This window comes from Cutaneotrichosporon cavernicola (assembly GCF_030864355.1).
Source record: "Cutaneotrichosporon cavernicola HIS019 DNA, chromosome: 5".
In the NCBI taxonomy this organism is placed as follows: Eukaryota; Fungi; Basidiomycota; class Tremellomycetes; order Trichosporonales; family Trichosporonaceae; genus Cutaneotrichosporon; species Cutaneotrichosporon cavernicola.
This window is the reverse complement of record NC_083397.1, coordinates 999,015-1,016,565: the sequence shown is the minus strand read 5'-3', so window position 1 is coordinate 1,016,565 and position 17,551 is coordinate 999,015. Positions and strand designations below refer to the sequence as shown.

The 17,551-nt window shown below is 58.4% G+C and overlaps 8 protein-coding genes across 8 annotated transcripts; 4 read left to right on the top strand and 4 right to left on the bottom strand.

The window, feature by feature from the left end:
- Window positions 1–180: 180 nt before the first annotated feature.
- CcaverHIS019_0504110 (uncharacterized protein) lies at window positions 181–4,204 on the bottom strand (the record flags this gene model as incomplete). Its single annotated transcript, XM_060601568.1, has 8 exons — window positions 181–843; window positions 884–1,058; window positions 1,095–2,541; window positions 2,583–3,024; window positions 3,089–3,228; window positions 3,310–3,360; window positions 3,625–3,717; window positions 4,165–4,204. 8 exons carry the CDS (start codon window positions 4,202–4,204, stop codon window positions 181–183), a joined length of 3,051 nt encoding a protein of 1,016 aa, XP_060458048.1.
- Window positions 4,205–4,321: 117 nt separating this feature from the next.
- On the bottom strand, window positions 4,322–5,561 carry RPS29 (uncharacterized protein; the record flags this gene model as incomplete). The annotated part of the gene is made up of 6 exons (XM_060601565.1): window positions 4,322–4,330; window positions 4,375–4,507; window positions 5,264–5,290; window positions 5,337–5,376; window positions 5,434–5,493; window positions 5,540–5,561. The coding sequence occupies 6 exons, from the start codon at window positions 5,559–5,561 to the stop codon at window positions 4,322–4,324; spliced, it is 291 nt and encodes a 96-aa protein (XP_060458047.1).
- Window positions 5,562–5,714: 153 nt separating this feature from the next.
- On the top strand, window positions 5,715–7,049 carry POS5 (uncharacterized protein; the record flags this gene model as incomplete). Its single annotated transcript, XM_060601564.1, has 6 exons — window positions 5,715–5,830; window positions 5,868–5,921; window positions 5,957–6,055; window positions 6,091–6,188; window positions 6,223–6,614; window positions 6,660–7,049. The coding sequence occupies 6 exons, from the start codon at window positions 5,715–5,717 to the stop codon at window positions 7,047–7,049; spliced, it is 1,149 nt and encodes a 382-aa protein (XP_060458046.1).
- Window positions 7,050–8,197: 1,148 nt separating this feature from the next.
- On the bottom strand, window positions 8,198–9,724 carry CcaverHIS019_0504080 (uncharacterized protein; the record flags this gene model as incomplete). The annotated part of the gene is made up of 1 exon (XM_060601563.1): window positions 8,198–9,724. The coding sequence occupies one exon, from the start codon at window positions 9,722–9,724 to the stop codon at window positions 8,198–8,200; it is 1,527 nt and encodes a 508-aa protein (XP_060458045.1).
- Window positions 9,725–11,299: 1,575 nt separating this feature from the next.
- CcaverHIS019_0504070 (uncharacterized protein) lies at window positions 11,300–12,199 on the top strand (the record flags this gene model as incomplete). Its single annotated transcript, XM_060601562.1, has 3 exons — window positions 11,300–11,728; window positions 11,835–11,900; window positions 12,047–12,199. The coding sequence occupies 3 exons, from the start codon at window positions 11,300–11,302 to the stop codon at window positions 12,197–12,199; spliced, it is 648 nt and encodes a 215-aa protein (XP_060458044.1).
- A 1,139-nt stretch (window positions 12,200–13,338) lies between these two features.
- On the top strand, window positions 13,339–13,707 carry CcaverHIS019_0504060 (uncharacterized protein; the record flags this gene model as incomplete). The annotated part of the gene is made up of 1 exon (XM_060601561.1): window positions 13,339–13,707. The coding sequence occupies one exon, from the start codon at window positions 13,339–13,341 to the stop codon at window positions 13,705–13,707; it is 369 nt and encodes a 122-aa protein (XP_060458043.1).
- A 359-nt stretch (window positions 13,708–14,066) lies between these two features.
- CcaverHIS019_0504050 (uncharacterized protein) lies at window positions 14,067–14,496 on the bottom strand (the record flags this gene model as incomplete). The annotated part of the gene is made up of 3 exons (XM_060601560.1): window positions 14,067–14,225; window positions 14,257–14,327; window positions 14,370–14,496. The coding sequence occupies 3 exons, from the start codon at window positions 14,494–14,496 to the stop codon at window positions 14,067–14,069; spliced, it is 357 nt and encodes a 118-aa protein (XP_060458042.1).
- Window positions 14,497–14,830: 334 nt separating this feature from the next.
- Window positions 14,831–15,873, top strand: CcaverHIS019_0504040 (uncharacterized protein; the record flags this gene model as incomplete). Its single annotated transcript, XM_060601559.1, has 3 exons — window positions 14,831–15,082; window positions 15,114–15,526; window positions 15,666–15,873. The coding sequence occupies 3 exons, from the start codon at window positions 14,831–14,833 to the stop codon at window positions 15,871–15,873; spliced, it is 873 nt and encodes a 290-aa protein (XP_060458041.1).
- Between the last annotated feature and the right edge of the window lie 1,678 nt (window positions 15,874–17,551).

The window sequence follows — 17,551 nt, the reverse complement described above, 5'->3', positions numbered from 1 at the left end:
TTGGGGGGGGGTTGTGGGTTTTGATTTTCTTGGTTCTAGTCGAGTCGTTCGCTTGGTTTCCGGGCAGTTTGTGTACATGGGAGCACGGGAAGAGTGTTACAGCCACAGCGCATACAGCCGCTTAGCTTACAGGCACATCGCCGGTGGGGTACAGCCGTCTCGTTGCCGATCAACGTTCCGTTACATGAGCGGGGGGAGGTGTCCACCATTCGCGTACATGTACGATGGGTCTTGCCAGAGGGGGGGCGTAGGCTGGCCCTGGCCGGCGCGCTCAGTCACGGCCGCGGCGGCGGCCTGAGCAGCGAGTACCGGGTCACCATCGGACGGTGCGGTCGCGGGGAGGGGGTCGATGCCAGCAGGGCCGCCACCAGGGTTGCTCCAGTTAGGCGCAGGGTGGCCACCAGGACCACGGAGGTGGAGCCATGGCTGGCCGTCAGGGCCGGGAGCATGGTAGCTCATGCCGCTGTGGCTGTGGATCTCACGGCCATGGAAAGCGGGACCACCACCGGCCTGAGGGCCGTGGTGAGCAGGGCCGCCAGCTGTACCGCGGCCGTAGCCGCTGCCGCCCATGAACGGAGCGCCGCCCGAGGCACCGTATACCTCGGTTAGCGCGTTGATGTGCTGCAGCTGAGGACGGCCAATGTGGCGAGGGTGGTAGCCGCCGGAGTTGCGGTTGTTGTAACCGCCACGTCCATAGCCACCACCGCCACCGCCACCACCTCCGCCACCGCCGGCACCGCCGTAGTTGAACGACGCGTCCTCGCGCTGAAGCTTGGACTGGATGCGCTTGCCGTACGGCGTGTTGCGAATCGACGGGAGAATGGGCCGAATAGCCTCGACGAGCTGAATGTGAGCGCAGTCCTTAGCGAGACGCAAAACGTACCACCATACGCTGGCCAATCTCGCAGTAATCGAGAATGGTCTGGATAACGTAGTTGCCGTAGCTGTCGCGCAAAAGTTTCTCGAGACGGGAGCGGTTGAGCACCTCTGTAACGAGAACCTTACGGATCTCGGGGTCGGCCACGCGAATACACTTTTCTACAACATTGGACGAGAACCTGGGGTCAGCTACGAACGAGTCGACTTGAACTCACTTTTGCACAGACAGGCTGCAGACGTTGCCGACAAAGGTGCGAATGAGGGGCTCGGAGAACCGGGCGTCATTCAGGTCGAGGATGTACTGGATGACGTAGTTGCCGAAGGGGTCCTGGACAAGATAGAGCGAGTTGAAGATAATCTCCGTGACAAGCTGGACACGCTGGCCCGGCGACGCGTGGTCGATCGAGCGCTGAAGTACGCAGCAGCCGTGGCGGTGGGTAGCAACCTCGATGAGGTTAGTCGCGATGGCGTTGTAGATGAATTGGTTGTCCTCGGGGATAAGCTTGTTTAAGCACTTCTGAATGACATGGTTGCCGTTGAGGTCCTTGATAAGCGCCACGACGTTAACAGAGAGGGCGTAGATCAGAGTGCGGATCTGCTTGGGCTGGCGGGGCTGCGCGAGGAAGTCGACCATCTTCTGAACAGCACGAGTGCCATGCATGTTAAGCGAGATGCCGACGAGGTCGTTGGCAACCGAGTCAATGATGGCCGAGCGCTGCTCCTCGGTAGCGTGCTCGAGCAGCTTCTGGCACAGGTAGTTGCCAAAGGGGTCGATCATTAGCTCGGGGAAGTGGCCGTACGTCTCGCGGAAGATCATGTCACGGTGGGTGGGGTCACCCTCCTCAAGCTTCTTCTGCAGGTACCGGCAACCATGCTGGTCCTTGCAGAGCGAGAGGATCTCGCCCTGAAGGTCCTCGAGGCGCATGCCAGAGAAGCGGTTGAACTCGCGGTCGGCCTCTGCCCGCTTGTTCTTCATGCCCATCATGCCGGCAGGATAGAGGGCACCCGAGCCAAACGAGTCGTCGTCGAAGCCATAGTTGTCGTAGCCACCCTGGGGCATGAAGTTGCTGCCGCCTTGGCCGCCACCAGGCAGGCCCATGGACGAGTACAGCGGGTCCGGCTGATAAGGGCGAGGACCACCGTCAAGGCCGTAACTGCCAGCCCCCTTGTTGGCAAAGGCGCGAGCAAGGTCCGGGTTGGAGAAGCCACGCTGGGCCTGCGTGAAACCGTCATTGCCCAGGGGACTGGTACCCGTGCGCTTGGGGCCGGGGATGTTGGCAGCGCCAGGACCAAGACCAAACGGCGTCGATGGGACCGACTTGCTGGGCATGGCGGGGAGGCTCGAAATGCTGTCGGCAAGCCCAGTGGGAGAGGTCTTGCGGCTGCCACCCATCATGGCGTCACGTGGAGTGTCGTCAGCGCCACCCATGAGCGAGGTGTTGGACAAGGGCGACGTCAGGCCACCGCGACCGGGGCCGGGCACGGGGAACGGGCTCCACTCGGACGTCTTCAGAGTCGTGTCGAATGGACGCGAGCCGAACGCGCGTGACGACGCTTGGGGAAGGGGCGCGAGGTCGAGAGCAGCCGAAGCCGCGGACAGACCCGAGTCCTTGAGCGACGGGAACGGGTCGTCATCGTTCATGGCGAGGTAGCTTACGGATTCTGGGGTCAGCGGCGTCCACGCCTAACAAGCCTCTACTCACTCTGAGCACTCTCCGCGTCGACGTCGTCGTCGTCCACTTCATCCCACTTTCTGCCCCCAGGATTGAGAACGCTGAGCGAAAGCTTCTCCATACCGAAAGTAGGGCCGTAGCCGCTGGTGCGGCGGCTGGCGGGCATGCTCTTGGCGCCGTTCATATCGCGGCCCTGGCCGATGGGAGCAACGGGGCCGGTAATGGGCGCACGCTCCTGGGACGAATCCTGCGGCGCCCGGGCGCCGAGCGGCGACGTGGGTGCGGATGCGGCAATGCTGGCTGCATTGCCACCGTTGGCAAGAAGCTCGTCACGCTCAGCCTCCGCGTCAAGGGCGTTGAGCTGAGCCTCGAGGCGGCGGCGTTGCTCAAAGCGCTCCACACGCTTCTGCTCGAGGCGAACTAACTCGTCGGCCGAGAGGTTCTCCGGCTTGGGCGTGGAGGTTTCGGTGCGCTGCGTGTCAGTTTCGTCTGGAATTGCGGAAGGAAGGTGGTGGCGCGTCACAAAAAAAACATACCTCTCCGATCGAGGGCGAGGAGGCCAGGCCGTTCACCTCGAACGAGGGGTTGCCCGGCTTGCCATCGGTGCCGTTTGGCTTGCGCGGCGACGTCGTCATGCTCTGTGTGTTTGGGACGATGTGGAGTGGGATCCGCGAGTCTGGATGGTCAGCACAGTCCTGTCGGGATTTGAGGTCCGTCGCCACTCGACAACAACGGTCCGTTCTTTTGAAAAACGCACGTCCAAACTCGAGAGATCCGGAACGATTAAGGCTAAGGTGAGACGAGGGGTCTGGTGGAGAAATCCATGAGCGGAGTGTCATCGCAGAGTGAGGAGTGTAGGAGATGGCGTGAGTTGAATTGGAATGACGGGAAGAAGCAAAGTGCGCGTGAGGGAAACGAGTTGTGAATAGCGAAAAGCGACGCGATCTGTCAGCATGATGGCCAGTGGTGAATCTTCTGCGACGGTGACGATGACGAAGCGGCTCAGAGGCAGTGCACGAATGAACACACACTCTGTGCACCTGTCGGGAGGAATGTTGAAGAAGCAACTCACAACCGCGACTCGGCGTGCAAGACAAAAAGGGGCGAGGGTTGAAGGTTGGCCTGGAGGTTTGGAGAGGGAGCTTGGGGGAAGGGGGAGGTTTCGCTAAGAGCTACAACAAGTTTAGTGCCGGGACGTGAAAGAGCGTGTAAGACTCTTTCTTTTGTCGTGACCGTGATCCGTGTCGGGATGAGGTGCGGGTGGGTGGGATGGAAGGATGAAGTTGATGTTGAAGGGTGGTGAGATGTTGCAAGTGGCGGTTTGCCTGTTTGATTGACCCTCTCTTGGTGGGGGGTTTTGAAGGGAAGGTGGAGAGTCCCAACGGTCAGAGGGTGGCACCAGACCAAAAAGGTCCAAGGCAGCTAAAGGGGGCGAAGTAAAATTCAGTTTGCTTGGACCTTTCTTTGGTTGACACTCTCTACTTGGTTGGCTTCAAGATGGATTGCAACGGAAGCAAATCAAACTGGGTTGATTTATTCAAGGCACGAAATGAGTCTGGTACTAGGTCCCATCGAAGCCACTCCTTACTATTGCCGCTTTTCTCCGAATCACCGAACTCAAGATTCCAACCACCACCGACAACCTCGGACATGACGAGCGGAAACTGCTAACCCACGCCGCGCAGGGACAAGCAGTGAAGATGGGATGCCATCGAATCTACAGACACGTACAGACCCCTCAAGCCAACTATGAACCCGAGTGAACTAGTTTAGTTGAACTACGTCGTCAGCACTTTGCCTCCTGCGTCAACATTCAACTCACCTTGACGAAGCCCATAGCCTTGGACTTCTCGCGGAAGCACTGACGGCACATGTCAAGGCCCCACTTGCGGACGAGACCGGCGCGGTGGGCGCAGACGCGGCACTGGCGCGAGCCCTTGCCGTAGTTACGGGGGCTGCTGTTAGCTTGACTCCTTAGGTTCCGCAACGCCATATGGAACGCTGGAGAATGCACTGGGAACAGAGCACACCTCCCGAAGAGGCACGGAGAAAGAGCAAGGTACAAAGCGAGCATGGACAAGAAACAGGAATGAGGCAAGCGTGCGAGAGGGAAGGCGGCTTCGCGATCGAGTCTTCGAGCACGCAGGAGTGCGCACAGGCTGAACCGAACGCACACGCAACCAGACATTTGGAGGGTGGCAAATTTCGAGGTGGCAAGTCGTCGGGTGATGGTCGCGTGCTGGTTGGGAAAGAGAGGTCGGCGTTCAAGCAGGTAGACGGGAAGGTTCCCAGTCGATCCCTCTTCCGTTTCCACACACGGCGCGTTGCGAGCGCAGATGATGAAAAGGTGGTGTTGAGAGAGTGTGGTTGTGCAGTAGGACAGTTGGAGAAGTGGGTGTGAATGCCAAGACGCGCGCTCCCCCGAACTCATGGTCGTGGACACCTCGGCGCACAAGGCAAGAGTGCGCACCCGTCCTGTCGCTGCGTTGACGCCGAGAGTCGCCCATAACCGAGTCGTCGCTATCGATGCGCGCGTCGTCCTATGCCCATGCCACTGCCCTCGGCGTTCCCTAGGCGTGCCCTCCTTCCTTGCTCAAACTCCGCCGCACCTGGCCCATCCACGTAACCCCTCGCCTGCGCTGCACATGTCCAGCTCCAGCTCCGCTTCCAGCTCGTTTTCCGGACTATCGCGATCATCGCGCGCGACTCACCGGGAGAACCAAACGTTGGAGTGAGCCCTGTCTGTCAGCGCGTGTTGACAGCTTTCGTCCATTTGAGACTCACATATTGCTTTGCTGATGTTGTTCGCGGAAGACGCGGTTTTCTGCATGGTCAGCACTCTGTCATGTTGCACCCGCTCGTCATCGTCGTTGTTACTCACGTCGTTGACGTGGGTTTTGGCGAGGCTTGAGGCTTGAGGCAATCCTTGGTGGCCAACTCGCTATCCTGGTCTGCACGAAACTGTCACGGCGTTATAGGTGCCAAACTTCGGCGTTTGGAGAGTGGCATTGTTGGAGGACTTGGGATTGATCTCCGTTGGCAGCCAGGCACGTTCATCTGACGCCACTGGAAATGTCGAGTCGCGAGTCACTCCCTGGCCCTGGGATGTAGCAGATCGCTCAAGCAAGGTGATATCTACATGTCGACACTTGCTCGTTCACCATGAGGACAACAATAGCGTGGCGTACCACGTTTGGCATAGGCCGGTATCTCGGAGGTCGTCGTGGTGTACATCTCCTGCGCGACTTGCCTCAGCCAACAGCTAAACAGCTTCTGAGGTGAGTACCACCTCCACATGGCCCGCACTGAACCCAGGAAACCGAGGTTGCTCCCCATACCAGAGCCGCGGGGGAGCGAGTCACTGTCCTCGTTAGTTGCGGTAAACAACATGTAACTGACATCAGGTATCGTCTGACGCGCTGGACGGCGCAGCCAACGTCTATGCTCATAGTGCATAAGCCAGACGACGAGCGTGTGCGCTCTACCATGCGCGATGTGTTGTCGTGAGCTGAGGAAGGTGGTACCCAACTGACCGCAGAATGCTCACCAAGACGTACCCCCAACTTCGCCTGCTGGTAGAGCCGCATACCGCGCGCGACCACCCCGAGTTCGACCAGCTGGTTGTTGTCGATAAGAGTGCGTCCTCCTGAACGCTGGGCTCTAACGGTAGAGGACGTCAGCTTGTTGCCAGAGAACACACACCTCGTTCTGACTCTCGGTGGTGACGGGACAGTGCTCCACGTCGCCAACTTGTTCAGCCAAGGCGAGTGCCCGCCCGTACTGTGCTTCTCGATGGGGTCACTCGGCTTCCTCCTTCCCTTCCACATCTCGCAGCTCAATCCGGCTGTCCAGAGAACCCTCACAGGGCCTGTCCCCATCCTGAATAGGATGCGCGTCGAGTGCAAGCCTCAGGCGCCTGACGGGAGCCTGCTCGAGCGGTGCGGGCCCAAGAGCCGAAGCGGATGGCAGGTCATGAATGAGGTGTCGCTGCACCGCGGGCGGCATCCACACCTCGCGGTTGTCGACATGTACTTTGACGGGCAACACTTGACCGAGGCAGTGGTGAGTATTTGTCCGCTTGTGTCTTTGGTCCTTAGCTGACAGCAGTCGGACGGCCTTCTCCTCTCTACGCCGACAGGGTCCACCGCATACTCGCTCTCCGCTGGAGGACCAATCTCGCATCCCGAAGCGGACGCCCTCCTGCTCACACCTATTGCTCCGCGGTCACTCAGTTTCAGACCAATAGTTCTTCCCGGACATGGCGTGGTGCGGCTCGAGATCAGTCCGCGCGCCCGTGCACCAGCCGAACTATCGATCGACGGGCGCGAGGTGTGCCTTCTCAACGCACACGAGAGTGTTGTGATCCGCAAGTCACCGTTCCCCATCCCATGCGTAGAACGCGTCGGCCAGGGTACGGGGTGGGTGCGGGACATCAACTCGCTCCTCCAGTTCAATGTGGGTTTCGTCAATAAGAGTCTGGAAGATCCGGGGCATTAGGAAGTACAAGACATTTCTAGCATGGCATATCACTACATATCCTACCTTGGTTGAGGCTGCTAATTGGACTGGCCTGGGTCAGATTAGGCTTTGAAATGACGAGGCATGACATGGCATTCACAACCCATTTCCCAACTACTGGAAACTATCGCAATCTCTGCGGCAGTTTGCCACTCGTACATGGCATTCACGCCATGAAACCCTCCAGTCGAAGCCCGCAACAGTACAGTGCACAGCCAGAAACTCGGTGAACCCCGATCAAAGCTCTCGATCAGTTGGAACCAAGACAACGCCCTCAAAATCCATTCTCGACTGTCATACATCCCTCCGCTTCTGGAGAGAGGGTCTTCCACCTCTTTCCCCAGCCCAAGACTTCTATTTCAGAAATGTTCGTCTTTACTAGTATATCGGTTAGTATATTCGCCTCTCATTAGAGAGTTGCTGGAGCCTCTAAAGCACAGCTTGACCGCGAAAGAGCAGGGTTCAACTCCCTGGTGGAGAAAAGCATCGTCTTTTGGCCTAACCGGCAGCCGCTGACTGTGTTGTAGGCGATTGAAGAGGCTAGACGTTGATGCGGGAGCGGTTTCGTGGGTGGCGGAGGAAAATATTGCATCCAGGTCATCCTGTGGAGACGGAATGAATGACATCGAAAGAGAAACGGGAGGATACGACGATTATATACCGGGGAGCATAGGGCATGGCCCAAATGCTCCCTCTGTCTACGATACATTCTCCTTGCTCTCTGGGTGTGATTATCTCCCAACAACCCGTCTTCCGTGTCGGCCAATCTCCTCTGCAAGCCCATGCGAGGCTCCGGAGTGCATTGGAACCCTCTGAACTCTGTCCATACCCTGGACGTCGAGCACCCTTTCCCTCGCACCTCTTTCGACCCTTGCCCGACGCCTCAACAAGCAAAAGAGAGGTCCCAGCTTGCGCTACGCACTTGCTGGTACTGCAGGTCATGACAGGGGTCGAACCCGCGATCTCCTGATACACAACGCGTCCACAGAAGAGCAGAAATCGTAGTCAGACGCGATGCCATTTCGCCACACGACCTTGATGATTTTTATTCATGTCACGCCATGTTCGGTCACGCGCTTACAGAACAGGTTTACAAATATTCTTCTGATACCCTACACTCCTCCAGACTAGAGGTAGTCGCCGCGGACGAGGTCTGCAAGATGCGCGTGGCGCGGCGTGAACTTGACGTCAAACTTGAGAGGGTGAGAGTTGGCCGTGTTGGTGAATGCCAGGGTGTCGATCGGGATCGGCTTGCCATTCTTGTCCAGGGATTCAGTGATGTTGAACGCCCAGAGAAGCAGCGCCGAGTTGATGAGCACGCTGTTGTTCGCGACGTGTTGACCGGGACAGACTCGTCGGCCAAAGCCGTACTGCACGTGCTTCATCGACTTGTTGAACTCGCCGTCCTTGAGCCAACGTTCGGGTTTGAATTCCTCAACGTTGGGACCATAGTATCCCTCGTCTCGGTGGATCGCCCAGTGGTTACCGGTGATGAGGGTACCGGAGGGCACGACGTATTCGCCATACACGACTGGCGCTGTCGTGCGGTGGGTGAACCCGCCAGCCGAGACGGGGCGCCAGCGAACACTCTCTGCAATAAAGGCGTGGAGGAGTGGCACCGAGTCCTGGTCGAGATCATCGAATCCAGGCGGTTGGTCACCCGTCACGCTGTCCAGTTCGGCCTGGACGCGAGCCTGCCATTCCGGATGTGTAGCCGCAGCCATGATCACGATCTGGATGGCGGCGCTACTCGTGTCGGACCCAGCGCCAAATACGCTGCCACAGAGATAAGCGACCTCGTCGTAGTTCAGTTCGAGCTCCTTCTGCCTGTCCAGCAAATACGTGCCGAAGCAGGGCACGCGACCGTTGTTGCGTCCGTTCCGAACGCCGTCGAGAGCGGTCCGGAAGAGGACAAGCTCCTCGGCGTTCCAGCGGTTCATCTTGCTCATATATCCCGGCACGAAGCGGAGCCACGGGAATGCGTCGAGCCGGTACTCGCCTGGGCGGAGGAGTTGGCCGAGCCGGTCACCGTTCTCGACAATCCCCGCAATGTCTGGGTCCGAGTAGTGGGCCCTGTCCGTCCGTCCATAGGCCATGTGCACGACGATCGTCGCGGCATATGTCGAAATGTGGTCCTGGTACGTACCGCCGTTCAACATGTCCAGCACGACCCCACGCGCAGCCTTCTCCTGGTATGGGCGGAGTTCGGCGGACTGTGCGGGTTGCAGGAGAGAGTGGAGGGCACGGCGCATACGGCGCCACCGCTCGCCGTGGCGCTGGAGGACCATGCGCTTCCCGCTCGAGATGTAGGCCCAATGCGGGGGGCGGTCGGATGTGTCCCGCGAGTGCTTGTCCAGGAAGAACGTCGCACTAGCCATGTCGTTGAGGATTACCTGTGGCCGTGTGCCGGCCCACACGGTAATAACTGGGCCGTACGTCTTGGAGAGTTGGTAGAATGAGCGCCATGGATACTTTGACGGATGAACGTTGCCTGTAAGTGGGTGTGGCTTGGGGCCGGGCGGCAGATGGGCGTATGAGGCGCGCCGGCGAGATAGCTCGATCGCCAGCCCGATCAGGAGGGCTGCAACGGCTAGAACCACGCTCATGAGCGGGGTGAGGGTGAAGGGGAGCTTGACGAGGTTCGTGCTCGACATGGTGAGCGGGAGGTCAATGATCCAAGCGCGGATGGTCCAGTTGGCGTTGCGTGTTCCCAGCGAGGACGCTCGAGTTGGCGCAGTTGGTGTTGCGTTCTCAGGCTGATGTTTAAGAGCAGGTGCAGAGATGGGACGGTTCTTAGAACACCGGTGCCGATGGATGCCAGGCCAAGATCCCGAGGTTATTTCGGTTGTCAACCTCAGTTGTCAACCTGCCAACCCCGCACGGTCAATATTGGGGCCGGTAAGACCAGCATCACCTAGCCACCATCTCGGTGAGAGATAGTGTCCGAGTCGGAAGACTCCAGACTATTCACAGAGCATGCAGCCCATAGGGAATGATTCGACGCTCGCTCTCGGCCGCGGAAATCGCAGCTTCAACGGCAGCCACTGCTGTCTAGGCAAACCATGGGTAAACCAACCAAACAAAGCCGGCAACTGCAGCCCGCATCGTGCTCCCGCAAGGGGTGAACTTGGTTGACCTCGGTGACGCACCCCCACGTACTCCACACTCCACATTCCGCAGTAACCCTGTAGAACCCCACCCGTCCAAATTGAGGCACAGAACAGTCCCAGGCGCCGTCAACGATGTGGGAATAGTCCCACACTGACGTATGTTGCGAGCCTGAGAGAATCCGACACCACGCTGGCTGTGAGTGTAACCACGGCTGTGAGTGTAACCCACGGGCTCCGGCATCGTGTCCGACTCCAGTCTTGGAGGTTGGCTTCGCCAACAGAGTGACCTAGTCGTTCGTGAGAAGACCGCTGACGCGAATCTACAGGCGGTGCACAACCAGTCCTTCTGTTCCTTCGGAAGGGACGATAGGTGTCAATGCATGGACACGGCGATCCTGTACCAGTGGCATTGCTCACCACATCTCACTTGACATACGGAGCTTTCCAAATTCAGATCAACACTCAGACATTGTGATGAGATAAGGGGTATCTAAAGGGGGCAGGTTGAAGAGAGCGACATCCACTTATCCATTGCATTCTCGGTTCAGCTGTCGATCCGCGGTTGCGACATACGCAGCTCTAATGGACCAAGTGCTCGGGAGATTCTGGCGTGATGTCACTGCACATTCAGCCGTTTGCCTATTTGCGCTTCAAGGGATGAAACGTGTATAAGGGCGTACAATTCATCTGAAGCATCAACACGCGACGTCTCCGATTGCAGAGTCTACCAAAGGCCCTGACGTTGTCTGCGGCAACGTTTCCGCCATTCATAGTCCTGCCAAGGCCAGGTGGCATCCGTCTCCGCGCAGAGGACTTGGGCCAGAGCCAAATATTTCACCTAACACACTACAAAATCAGCTGCGTCTGAGTGCGGCTTACGAGAGGCCCAGATCCAACAGAGCCAAAGTGAACCTCGAAATACAAATTGCAATACACGGCCCAAGGCACATACCCAAAGAAGTCAACCTTATTACATGCCAGGGATGTAAGTGACGCCATTATTCTTGGCGGCCCGCAGTGAAGTATTCAGCTGCCGCCCTCCCACCAGCCTTTTTTCTGCGCCTTTAAGAAGCTAAGAAACCTCTTTGCGGGGTAGGTCGTTTCCCTTCAACATAAGAAATGTTGCGCCAAAGTAAGCCGATGCAGGATGGGCGGAGCGAGACTGCGCGCGCCCGCTCCCTCCTCCTCAGCCTCGACTATGAGGGGATCGGTCGCTACCCCGTCCCCGAAAGTACTGTGCGACGCGACACACCTCTAGACCGCGGGTTCCTGCTTGCGTCGACGCGGGATCCCATTGTACGGCCCACGCACAAGATCTCATCTTCGGATACCGTCGGCAGCGCGAGCACGTTGAGCGCTGGATCGAGTACGAGTAGTCCAACTCGGAGTCCGCGCGAGACGACAGTCGGAGCACCATGGGACCGCAGTCCGTTCAGCATGAATGTCGTTCCGGAAGCTTACGACGGTATCGTCACTGAAGAACAGCAGGAGATCTTGGACGACGCCCCAGAACAACACAAGGCGCCCGCTGAGACCTGCGAGCACAGCGTGGGCTTGAAGGGCAGCATACGGAGGAAACTCGGGCGCAATGCACCATGCAGCCGCTGCGGCAAGGCGCCCACCAAAACGCTCCAGAGACGGGGCAGCTGGATAGGCCGGTCGCTGTCCCTACGCGGTCGTGCGAGACCTGAGCCGCTGTGAGGAGGAGGATCACCGTGGGGTGAGTGTCTTTTTCTTTGTGTAAGGCGCGCGGGAAGGGGCCAGAGGAGCCCTCGAGTCCTCGCTGGCCCATTAGTATGTCTTATCAACTAAATCTGTCCACAACCCCCTGTCCTCCGCGTCCGCGCCAATGTGCTAACTTTGCAGTCATCCAAAGTCGTGAGGCGTTATCGATCGGCGTTCAAGGGTTACCGAACGCCACTCCCTCGTTCCGATATGATCTCCGAGCGTGATCCGCCCTATAACCCGCATATTTCTGCCCACTGGAACGGCATCAAAGCCGTAAAGCCGTTGCAATGACCGTAGTACGTTACCTTGCTGCCTGTGGGTGGATATGATGGCTGATGACATCAAGACTACATCCACACCCCCACCCAGACGCCCACACTTCCACGCCAGTTTACGATCCATTCAGTATGCTATCAACGCCTGCGCCCGCCGCTGCGTCCGACATCGGCCTCGATAGCTGGCCAAGATGTCTCTAGGCCACGCACGGTCGGCCATCGCCACTGATCGCCGTTCTAAAAGGTCCCCCGCTACTCGGTTCCGAGGCCGTGGTCGGTCTAGCCCACCCCCCACCACCCGCTTCCGACTCTCTCCGGGTTGTAGAATAGCTGTACACACACCTGTACCTTTACCATGGACAGTGATTATCTGCCGTCGTCGACGCCGCTCGCTGCGTGCGAACGCTTTCTCGAAGATCATGACCATCTCGACCTCGAACGTGGTTGCGTTGGCTATGTCCGGACTCGAGGTGGCAGAGTGGCTCTAGTGATGACGCACCGCGAGATTTCCGTACTCACGTCACCGCTCGGCGAAAGCGCCCGTCGGGCAGATTATGCGGCCATCTCACACCCGTGGCCCGTGCCAGCTCGTGGCAGTGCGCAACTCCGATCCTCGCCTACGCCCTGTCGCTTGATAGAAACATGCCAAATCGTCGGTATGGGCATACCAAACGCGGAGCATACCAAACGGTGCACCGCATAGCCGGGGAGACCGGGCCAAATACCGGGCCCGGTTTGCTCCACCTGCGTCACAGTGACTATCTAGCGACAAACCGGCCATGCCGGGGTTGTAACCGTCCATGAGCTATTGAGCCGAGTGGGCCCATCAGTATCGACCGACCTAGGGTTACGTGGGCGTTGGCCGACCGGCGCATTCCGCCTCTTAGCTTCTACGCCGCAAACATTCGCCGATACCCATGTCGCCAGGTTTCAGCCAGAATTCCATCGGGCACTAGCACTCGGCCTGCAGCCTGTGCCTTGCCAGCCGAGTGCCAGCTCAGCGTGCCACCTCATCGCGGCCATTCCCGACCATTCCTGGCACATAGCATATCAGACATAAGAACACGACGTGGGCCACCACGTCAAGCAATCAAGCACCCCACTCAGCTACATAGCTCCACGCTACTACACCACTCATAAGCCATTGCCATTGTCATGTTCGTCGTCCTCTGGACCAGCGCCGACCAGAGCCTCTGCATTCGCGACCAGATGCCTGAAAACGCGCACCGCCACTGCCGCCACTGCAGGCCCAGCCCGCGCCGGCCCTCGTGTGCCCTGTGCTGCCCACACTCGTCGCCAGCTGTCGGCTTCGCCGTATGCTTGACCCCGCCGCCGTCACCGACGGTCACGTACACGACGCTCCCGCCGTCTCCTCGTACGACGGCTCGCCGTTCGCGATCACCGAGCCCATGCTCCCTCGGCCAGTCGTGGTCGCCTGAGCGTACCGAGAGCTCCGTCATTGGCCTTGGCCGCGAGACTGACGTCGTCCCGGTCCACGTTGCCATTGCGGCCACGGCGTTCTAGATCCTGAAGAATCCAACACTTGGCCCTTCATGCCAGAACACACTGGCACAATCACCACGGGCGCGTACAAGGCACGTGGCTGGCACCAGGTTACTCACTCCACTCGCGCTGGTCACAAAAGGACACCATGGAGTAAAATCCCTTGGACGCAGCGGCATCGCCGGTCGGCCGCATAGCCCCTCTGTTGACTCGAGCCGCGTTGACGTACGTGGCCTCCAGAAGGACCGCGTTTCCGCAGCTCTAGCCCGGCTGTATCCGAAGCCGCGTCTGAAGCTGACGATCCCATTGTATAAATAGCGTAGTATCAGAAGACAAATAGTGAACCAACTTAATCTAATGTACACACTTGTATGCCATACCTACGCCTTCATGATGTCGTCGATGCGCTCCATGAGATACTTGACGACCCCGTCGGGACCAACCTGCACCTGGAGGCCGGTGGGGATCGCGTGCGTCTTGATACCGGGGATCGTCTCGCGCGCGATCCGCTGGATCTCCTCCTGCTCGACCGGCGTCCACTGCCGTCAGTTTCGTCGCTGGACGGCGCACCATCGATGCGCAGAACAGAATCCCTGGTGGTGGCTGCACACTAAGCAGGAGCGGCTTGACGCCCTCGATCGCTGATGTCAGTTTCAGTTTCGTCACAACACGAGCCGACGCACTGGTCGAGTTGCCGGCGTGTACAATCGTGTACTTGTCCTTGACGTTGTCGATGACGGCGCCGATGACTTTCTGGGCGCGCTCCGGCGCCGTGTTCACTGAGACGAGGTTGACTGGTTGGCTAGACATGGTGGCGCTCCTGTGATTTGTGAGGAGAGAGACAGTGTGTTGCCAGAAATATATCTCTCGGTTCAGAGCCGACCATCACCACATCCCTGCATCTCATCTCATCATCATCCATAACCGGCCAAATGCGGCCATCATCTCGGCCACCACAAGTTGCCGCTTTGCTTCCGCAATCTGTACAGTGGCCAATCCACCTGCGGCGGCCCGCTGGGCCCGGAGGTTGCCGCAGAACGGAAGTCTCACCCGCACTGCCCGACCTTGATTTGCCGCGACCCCGCCCACCTTGTCGACTAACACTCGCGACCCCACCGCGTTCATGCGTTTCACACTCCGCGCCATGGCCTCATACGCTCGTCTTGTCCGCTTCGTCCCCAAATCAGGCGGTGCGCCGTTGATCGGCGAGCCTGTCGACAGTGCGGTCGACGTCGGTCTCGCTAGCTTCGAAGGCAAGCCCATCGAGGTCAATGTCTTTTCTGGCTCGTCGGTAATCAATCCGGGCGAGAAGACTGGCAAGACGGCGACGGTCGAGCGCCTCCTCTCACCTCTCGCCCAAGCCGAGGTTGGCACCATCCGCTGTATCGGCCTCAACGTGAGATCAACCCAAACCCAACTGACGGCAGTACCGCTCGCACGCAGAGGAGGTCAACATGCCCGTGCCATCTGTGCCGACCGTGTTCATGAAGCCTGCACAGGCACTCGCGGACCCGTACCCCGCTCCGACAGTCATCCCGCGCGTGTTCGTCAAGGATGACGCGGCTGACTACGAGTCCGAGCTCGTCCTTGTTATTGGCAAGGACGCCAAGGACGTTCCCGAGGCCGACGCGCTCGACTACCTCGCCGGATACACGGCTTGCAACGATGTGTCGTCCCGTGTCCAGCAGTTTGCGACGACGCAGTGGACGTTCTCCAAGTCGTTTGACGGGGCTTGCCCTATCGGACCGGCGTTTGTGTCCAAGGACGCTGTCAAGGATTTCGGCAAGTTGGCAATCAAGGGTATCCACAACGGCAACGTTGTGCAGGAGAGCACCATGGAGTGAGTCAGGGTGTTGGGGACACATGGAAGCGCAATGCGCGTCAGCCTCGGCTTGGTCCGTTATGCCGCATGGCCGAGCCGCCTTATCGGAGAACGGGTTGCAGTCCCAACACAATGACGTCGAACCAGCTCACACCAGCGACCTCATCTTCTCTGTGCCAAAGATCATCTCGTTCCTGTCGCAGGGGAGCACGCTACCAGCCGGCACTATTATTATTACTGGCACACCCGCTGGCGTCGGATGGGGCAAGAACCCCAAGAGTCTCCTGCGTGACGGTGACGACTTCCGTGTGAGCATAACCGGCGGCATCGGCACCCTTATCAACAAGATTGTTGAGGAGAAATAGACGTAGAATGACGCAGGTCGGGCCACAGGGTATGCAGGTTGTGTAGCATGAGCCTGTCGGTAGAAGCCTGGAGCATGGCGCATGGAGCCTGACTACGTCCTCTATCGTCCATCATGACATACCCTCACTCACACGTGTCGATCGGGGCTTTCCAATATCTCCACGGAGCTCGGAAGGTTCTCAGGCAACTTATGGTTGCTGAGACTCTTTAAACTCGTGAGGTCGTGTGGCGAAATGGCATCGCGTCTGACTACGACTCTGCTTCTTTACGACGCGTCGTGTATCAGGAGATCGCGGGTTCGACCCCCGTCATGACCTACAGAGCTCTCTGGGCTTGTCTCTGGGCTTTCCAAGCAGAGCATGCATGCAGAATGCACCAGAGTTTAGTTTTGTTGGGATCGGCGCAAAGAAAGAAGCTTGATAGTGTGGTGTGTGCTTTGTGCCTGGGCGCAGTGCCACTAACATGATCAGGCGAGCATGAACTGAAATAATAGATCTCATCTTGGGCGTGGGGAATGCCAAGAAGCCTATTGGTCAGTAGGCGTCTGTGCCGGCGGCAGGAAACATAGCTGAGAGTACATGCCAATGCTATTGGAAACATGCCAAGATCCATGCCCAAGATCCAACCCACTTCGGGCTTGTCTCTTTGGCCTCTGCGGATGTGCTCTCTTCCGCCTATTCCCACAAGACAAGGGGAGACTGCCCGGAGCGCTAACGAATATGCAGCCTGCTTTGTGCATGCATATTCTTTGGGGTCTCCCGGAGATTCCGCCTCTCCCTCTCCACTTCGCACGGACGAACAAAAAGAACGGACCAAGGAATTCAAGGCACGCACCCCGCGTCGGACGACTAGTCACTTTGGGCGCGTCCATGCGTTGTCCATAACCCCACGCCTCCCCCACTCGGGGACGAAGAACAAAGGGGCGTGGGTTTCTCGGAGTGTTCTGCCGTGTGCAGCGGAAAGAGCGTGAGCTGTGTCATCGTCCAAGGTGACGGGGCCGGCGAAGTGAAGCAACGCCACCTGTCACCACAGCCACAATGTATCGGCCAGGGCGGCGACTAGGTCCCGCCGAAACGACCCGAGGTTGTGTAGAAATGCTTCGAGAGCCCGACATCTCGCTAATCTAAAAGTATCGATTAACGGAGATGCCGTACCTTTATGACGGCTTTGCGGCGTTTGGAGAAATTGGAGTTGCATTGAGTTCAGTTCTGGATCTGGTCAACCAGAGCAACAGGTACAATCGCCCCTGAAACTCGTCTGCCTTCTCACCAAATCATACCGCAGCCTTTTCACCAAAGCACCCAGAGGAGGTGGAGAACGCCACCAGGTTCTGCAAAGCAGTCCTGTAAAAGTCTGGACGGACCTGTCGGTTTTACATGTTTACAGATCCGAGGATCACGGTCGCAGCACCCTAACATCACACTCAAGTCGAGCGTCATGAAAAAGTCGACATCATCTTTCGTTCAGAGGTGCTAGGAGGGCTGGCCACGCGAATAGGGGTTCACGTTCCAGAAAGTAGATCCGCAACCATTGCGCCGAAACGCGGGACATTGCGTGCCAACTGCCAAGGGCGCGGTTGAGAAACGATGCGGCTGGCTGTTTCCCCGCTTCACTTGCCAACATTGTCTGTGAGTGACAAGTCCTGAATATGCCGAGGCAAGAAGCGGATCTTCCATT